Here is a 7,500-nt window from a genome sequence, read left to right as displayed (position 1 = left end):
GTATTTTTTTACGTAGAATCCGAAAATAACATTGTTTTTTTGGAGAAATGGATAGATAAAAAGTTATTCAACTTTAAAGTTATTTATTTCCTATGCATTACTGAAGAAATGCAAACTTTTATTTTTCCTTTCTTTTATCAAATGTAAGACATACCTGGAAAGGATAGGTTAGGTTAGGTTAGGTTAGGTTAGGTTAGGTTAGGTTAGGTTAGGTTAGGTTAGGTTAGGTTAGTTTAGGTTAGGTTAGGTTAGGTTAGGTTAGTTTAGGTTAGGTTAGGTTAGGTTAGGTTAGGTTAGGTTAGGTTAGGTTAGGTTAGGTTAGGTTAGGTTAGGTGATTTTTGACCTGAAAGAGAGGAAAAATGAAAGTTAGCATTTCTTCAGTATTACATAGGGAATAAATAGCTTTAAAGTTGAATAACTTTTTACCTATTGGTTTCTCCAAAAAAAAATTGTCATTTTAGGATTCTACGGAAAAAAATACATTGAAAAAATGTAAAAATACCCAAAAAATCGATAGTTCGTATAACCGGAAAGATCCGGTTATTTATTAGTTTATTACCCACATATTTTTGGAATAATGAGAGGACGATGAGAGAAAAGAGAAGGTTCTTGCCCTAGACCAATGTTTCCGTTATGACTCCGTAGCATCACTACACATTATGACCAAGCCAGGCCTAAAAATATACCAAGAAATCTTACAATAAATGAGTTAATTAGACTGTAGCCTAACACTTTATAGTAGTAAAGAGGAGTAAAGAATGCCCAGCTTCAACAGTCGCTGGGCATTGTCCGTTTACGCGCAGTTCTGACTTAGTTTTGTTATGAATGTCGTTTGTTTAATTTATAATAGTTCAAAAGGCACATACTTATCAATAAAGATATTATTGCATTAGTTTTCATCGGTGCAATCTGTTACCTTACAACTCACAAAAGGTTTTGGTAGGAATACAAAGTCAATTTTATGCGCATCAGAACGGAATACAAAGTTAATATTATGCGCATCAGAACGGAATACAAAGTTAATATTATGCGCATCAGAACGGAATACAAAGTCAATATTATGCGCATCAGAACGGAATACAAAGTCAATTTTATGCGCATCAGAACGGAATACAAAGTCAATATTATGCGCATCAGAACGGAATACAAAGTCAATATTATGCGCATCAGAACGGAATACAAAGTCAATATTATGCGCATCAGAACGGAATACAAAGTCAATATTATGCGCATCAGAACGGAATACAAAGTCAATATTATGCGCATCAGAACGGAATACAAAGTCAATATTATGCGCATCAGAACGGAATACAAAGTTAATATTATGCGCATCAGAACGGAATACAAAGTCAATATTATGCGCATCAGAACGGAATACAAAGTCAATATTATGCGCATCAGAACGGAATACAAAGTTAATATTATGCGCATCAGAACGGAATACAAAGTCAATATTATGCGCATCAGAACGGAATACAAAGTCAATATTATGCGCATCAAAACGGAATAAAGTTAATATTATGCGCATCAGAACGGAATACAAAGTCAATATTATGCGCATCAGAACGGAATACAAAGTTAATATTATGCGCATCAGAACGGAATACAAAGTTAATATTATGCGCATCAGAACGGAATACAAAGTTAATATTATGCGCATCAGAACGGAATACAAAGTCAATATTATGCGCATCAGAACGGAATACAAAGTCAATATTATGCGCATCAGAACGGAATACAAAGTCAATTTTATGCGCATCAGAACGGAATACAAAGTTAATATTATACGCATCAGAACGGAATACAAAGTCAATTTTTTGCGCATCAGAACGGAATACAAAGTCAATTTTATGCGCATCAGAACGAGTTAAAAAATAGGCCAATAAGCACGCAGCACGACTACCCAAGCAATGATACCAAGTCCGCGAGTCCACCCCTGAAGGAAAATCTCCGCCAGTTCTCGTGGACCCATTATTGTTTTTGTCGATAATAACGGTACTACAATTGACTTAAATAAATGTTACTACACATAGATTATTAAAACAACAACTTATTCCAACGACCAGTACAAGGACACACAAACACAGACAACTCACTGTTTTGGAAATTTTATTGAAGAAAATATTAGAAACAAGACTCGTAGAAAAAACAAGAAACACTGGGGAGGTTGTTGTTTGGGAGTGCTGGTGTGGGGGGGAGGGCGAGGGGGGGGGAATCAAGTAATGGTTCTCTTCTTTTCTTATAGCTCTCTCTTTTTTTCTCTCTTGATAAACGTCTTTTCGTCAGCTGAACCCCTTCGCTCCACACACACAGCAAGCAGGTGGGGGCTCCGTCTGTGGGGGAAGACATGGGACTATAGTCATGTTATGGGGGGGGGGGGGGGGTATGTGTGTGGGCGGGGGGTATAGATGGGTCAATGTATGGGTTGTGTTTTTTATATGTGGTGTGTAAGGCTGTTTGTGCATGTATGTGTGGGAGGGAGCAGGTCAATGAGCGTGTTTGTGTTTGAGGAGCTTAAGGGACGGATATCGTACTTTTGAGTGAAAAATCAACCAATATATAAAATGGATTTACACTAGCACTGAGGAATCAAGTGTACTTTTGGATACTGGAGTGTAGTAAAATTGCCTTCAAATACCGTAACTTTGACTGCCTAAAACTTCAATAAATTATATAATTTGACAATTAAAAAAAAATCAGTGAACAGATTAATCCCTTAAGGGAGAATCGACATTTTTCGACCGAGTACCCAAATTTCCCCCTTAGCCTGGCAGCAGCGACGGGCCAAATTTGTGGCTTTACCGTGTAGCAGCGACGGGCCAAATTTTAGCCATGATATAAACCCCAAAAAACAGATGATGCATAAACTGATCACAAATGCGTTGATATATATTATGAAATGGTTTGTGTGAGTGATGTTTTTTTCTCATTTTTCTCGCTTAGAGGGAAGGGCCTTTAAGAAACATGATCCCCGCAGCTACCAGGTTAAGGCTGATAATGTAATACTTGTAAATAAATGCCTTTCATGAATTTTTTTCTAACACTCATTCGTCCGTCTTTCAAAAAACAAGTACTGTGTAATGACATATAATACAATACGATTTAAATTTTGTTATTACTTAATTAACAGATTATATCAAATCAAACCGTTGTCTTGGTGAATACAGTCATACTCGTAATGCACATGATAAAGTGACCTAACACACACACACACACACACACACACACACACACACACACACACACACACACACACACACACACACCTTGCCTCGTCCTTAGCGTCCGTAGCCACCATGGCCGCCATATCCACCACCATAGCCGCCACCATAACCGCCACGTCCACCGCCATAGCCGCCACCATAGCCGCCACCATAACCGCCACGTCCACCGCCGAAGCCGCCACCATAGCCGCCACCATAACCGCCACCATAACCGCCACCATAACCACCACGTCCACCTCCGTAGCCGCCACCAAAGCCGCCACGTCCACCGCCATAGCCGCCGTAGCCGCCGCCATAACCGCCACGTCCACCGCCATATCCGCCGTAGCCGCCACCGTAGCCGCCACCATAGCCGCCACCGTAGCCGCCGTAGCCGGGCTGTGGCTCAGGCTCAGGGCTGGCCAGGGCGAGGGCCGCCAGGAGGAGCACGCTCAGGACTGCAAACACCTGCAACACAGCAACACAGTGCTGAGGCTTGGCAGTAATAAAGCTCGTCAAGCTCTACAACACAACACATCGGCTGTCAGCGCTCAGCGTCTCCTTGCCTCACAAACTGTTCCTTCCATACTCTCTTACGTATTTAAACATTTTTTATATACCTATTTTTACTTTTTTTTTTACAGCAAAGGAGACGGTTCAAGGGCGTAAAGAAAAATATAAGAAATAAGCCCCCTACTTACTGCTCCTGAATAGAGGTCAAAGGAGTGTCCAAAAAGAGAGGTCAATTTCGGGAGGAGAGGTTTCCTGATACTTGCTTTTAACCTTCTGCTTACTCTTCCTACTAAAGTTTTTAGTTACTTTTTACCTAGTACCTTTTGCTTACTCTTCTTACTAAAATGTTCAAAGAAATAAATGATACCATATGCAGCTAGACCGATCGAGTCGTTTCTCTCTTCGTTAATTTGTCACTTCTTTCGTTCATTTGTAATCAAACAACTCACAATTGTACGTATTAATAGGAAGAGCATATATATAGACAGAAACGGACCGATCGACCAATAAATCAATAAAGAGGCATGAGGACAGACAGGTAGACAGTTGGTCACCCGTCGATGAGGAAGCAGACACAGACAGAAGGCGGAGGAGGCGTAGAGAATGTACAAGTAAACAGACAGGTAGAAAGGCAGGTAAGAAGACAGACAAATATACCGGTGAAAGATGCGTAATCAGACAAATAGACAGACAGACAGGCAGAGGAGGAGGTAAATGTACAAGTGGACAGGTAGGAAGACAGACAGGTAAAGAACACACATACCCGGGTAGACAGACCGACAACCAGGTGCAGTAATGAAAAAGATAGACAGAGCGAAAACCGAGCGAGGTAATGGAACTAGGCGAACAGGGAAAGACAGCCAGGTGAAGCAATGCAACAGATAATCAGAGCAGGTGACAGGTGAGGCAATTAAGAGACACGGTGAGAACCTGTTGAAGGAATTGAGGAGGTAAACAAAGCGAGAACCAGGTAAAGAAATCAAGCAGGTCGTCAGAGGGAGATAACCAGGTAAAAACAGCCAGGTACACAGCGATAAACAGGTGAAGTTATTAAGCTAGAAAGAGCGAAAATTTGGTGAGATAATTCCGCATGTAAATAGAACGAGACAAGTGAAATAATTAGACCGAGAACCAGGTAAAGAAATCAAGCTGGTAGTCAGAGGGAGATAGCCAGGTAAACCCATCAAGGTACACAGCGATAAACAGGTGAAGTTATTAAGCTAGAAAGAGCGAAAATTTGGTGAGATAATTCCGCAGGTAAATAGAACGAGACAAGTGAAGTAATTAGACCGAGAGTTGAAGTAGTGAACCAGGTAGACATTGAGAAAACCAGGTAAAGTTATTAAACAGGTATTGGGGTAACTTAGTTAGTTCCTGAACCACTTACTGCCTTCATGTTGTCGGGTTGACTTGTGGCATTGACTCTCCGCGACGTCTATTTATAATGCAACACCAACCGGTCACCCCCCCCCCTTAACCCCCCACATGACCCCCCCCCCTCACCCCCACACAAAGACACACTCCCGGAACCTTTTGAAAATGACCCCCACCTTCCCTTCCCCCTTCCCCCAGCACCCCCGGACTCTGCCACACCCCCTCTTACAATGGACTCCCCCTCCTCCTCACTCCCCCCCCACAAGGCTCTCTGACCCCCCACCACACCTCAATACGTGACACCCCAACCCCCAGCCGGTCTCCCCAACCACAATCTCCTCCTCCCTTCTCTGCCCCTCCCTGCCTCCCCTCTCTCTCCCCTGTTTCCTTCCTCCTCCTCTTCCTCCACCTCCTCCTCCATGTTCTAATTTAATGTTGCTATTATGTAACACTCCTTCCCCCTCCCTCACCCCCCGCCTCACCCACTACCCCCTCTCCTCCCTCCCTCCGCAACTCCAAATTCCCAACTCCCGGTCAAACCATCGAGAGAGAGAGAGAGAGAGAGAGAGAGAGAGAGAGAGAGAGAGAGAGAGAGAGAGAGAGAGAGAGAGAGAGAGAGAGAGAGAGAGAATAAGGAAGAGGAAGTGGTGGGAGGAAGGGAGGTAAGGGACGCCAGGATGGAGAGGAAGGGAAGGAGGGGCCGAGAAAAGGGAGAGAATGGGAAGGAATGGACAAGAAGAAGAGGAAGAAGGAAAGGAAGGCAGAAGAGGTGAAGGTAAGGGAAGTAATTAAGGAGAGAACGGAAGGAGGGGAGGAAAGGAGGAACGTTTGAGGGAAAAGGAAGGGAAGAAATAGAGGAAGAAGGAAGGCAGTGAACAAATGAATAAAGGAAGAAAAGGAGAGAGAGGGAGTAAGGAAAGAGGAACGGGGAAGAAGGAGGAAGACAGGGAGAGAGAAGGAAGGAAGAAAAGGATGTAAGGAGGAAGGAAGTCGGCAAAGAAAAGGAAGGAAAGGGAAAGAGAGGGAGGGAAGGAGGGAAAAAAATAGGGGGAAGAGGTGAAAGAGGAAGAAGAGGAATGGAGGAAGATAGGAAGGGGAGGGAAGAAAAAAACGAACAAGAAGATAAATTGAAAAAGGGAAGGAAAGGAGGAACGGGTAGAGAAGGCGAGAGAAAAAAAAAAAGAGAAGAGGTGAAGAGAAAAGGAGGATAGAAGAGAAGGAGAGGAATAAATATAGGAAATAAAGGAAGATAAGAAAAGAGAGAAAAAGTATGTAGGAAAGGATGAAAGGAAGAATAAAAAATAATAGAATGGAAGAAGAAAAGTAGAGGAAAGGCGTTAGTGATTCAAGTGGAGAGAAAGTTAAAAGGAGAGAAGGGAAGGAGGGGGAGGCAAAGGGAAGGTGAGAGAGAAAAAAAAATAAAAGAAGGAGGAAAGGGAGGAAAGAGGGGGGGAACGGTGAATGGAAGATAGGAAATGGAACACAAAAGATAAGAAAGAGAGAATCAAATGAAGGGAGGTTGAAGTATGAAAGGGTGGAGAAGGGAGAAATATAAGTATGGAGGAAGGAAGAAAAGGGAGGAGGAGGAGAAGGAGGGAAATAAGGTACAAAGAAGAAGTGGAGGATTAAGAAAAGGTGAAAGGAAGGAAGAAGCAAGAAAAAAGAGGAAAGGCGGGGAAAAGAAAAGAGAGGATTGAAGGGAAGGAAGGAAGGGACAGGAAAAAATTAGAACAAAAAAGAAAAAGGAGAGGAAGGAAGGAAGAGAGAGAAAGAGAGAGAGAGAGAGAGAGAGAGAGAGAGAGAGAGAGAGAGAGAGAGATAGAGAGAGAGAGAGAGAGAGAGAGAGAGAGAGAGAGAGAAGGAATGGGAAGTAAGGATAGCAAAGATACGGAAGAAGAAGAAAAAGAACAAACGTTGAAATAAAAGAAGATAATAAAGAGAGAAAGGGTAAAGAAAGGGGAGATAAAGAGGAAAGGAAGGAAGGACGCAAGACAAAAGAAGAAAGGAAGAGAAGAAGAGGAGAGAAAAAAGGAAGAGGAATGGAGAGTTGAGGAAGGGGGAACATGAAGAAGAGAAAGAAAGGAGGGAAGTGGATAAGGAAAGAGGAACAGGAAAGAAGGAGGGAGACAGGAGAGAGAAGGAAGGGAGAAAAGGATGCAAGGATGTAAGGAGGAAGAAAAGAGGAAGTCGGCAAAGAAAAGGAAGGAAAGGGAAAGAGAGGGAGGGAAGGAAGGAAAAAAATAGACGGAAGAGGGAAGGAAATAAAAAAAGAAAGGAAAAAACGGTGGAAATAAAATAACACAAAGCAAAAAATATTATGCTCCCGAAATCAGCGAACAATGGCAGTTTAAATTTCGGTGCTGTTTATATATATTTTTATTTTCGTGTTCAGTTTTCGTAATGGTGAGA

General features: G+C 42.4%; 1 protein-coding gene across 1 annotated transcript; it reads right to left on the bottom strand.

Annotated features, from left to right (window-relative positions):
• Positions 1-2,093: 2,093 nt before the first annotated feature.
• LOC126986679 (uncharacterized) lies at positions 2,094-5,128 on the bottom strand. The gene is made up of 3 exons (XM_050843033.1): positions 5,105-5,128; positions 3,268-3,672; positions 2,094-2,334 (listed from the first exon to the last, which is right to left on the bottom strand). The coding sequence occupies exons 1-2, from the start codon at positions 5,111-5,113 to the stop codon at positions 3,280-3,282; spliced, it is 402 nt and encodes a 133-aa protein (XP_050698990.1). The 5' UTR covers positions 5,114-5,128; the 3' UTR covers positions 2,094-2,334; positions 3,268-3,279.
• Positions 5,129-7,500: the final 2,372 nt, after the last annotated feature.

This window comes from Eriocheir sinensis, chromosome 62, assembly GCF_024679095.1.
Source record: "Eriocheir sinensis breed Jianghai 21 chromosome 62, ASM2467909v1, whole genome shotgun sequence".
In the NCBI taxonomy this organism is placed as follows: Eukaryota; Metazoa; Arthropoda; class Malacostraca; order Decapoda; family Varunidae; genus Eriocheir; species Eriocheir sinensis.
The sequence above is the reverse complement of the archived record's forward strand: the minus strand, read 5'-3'. Positions and strand labels throughout refer to the sequence as shown.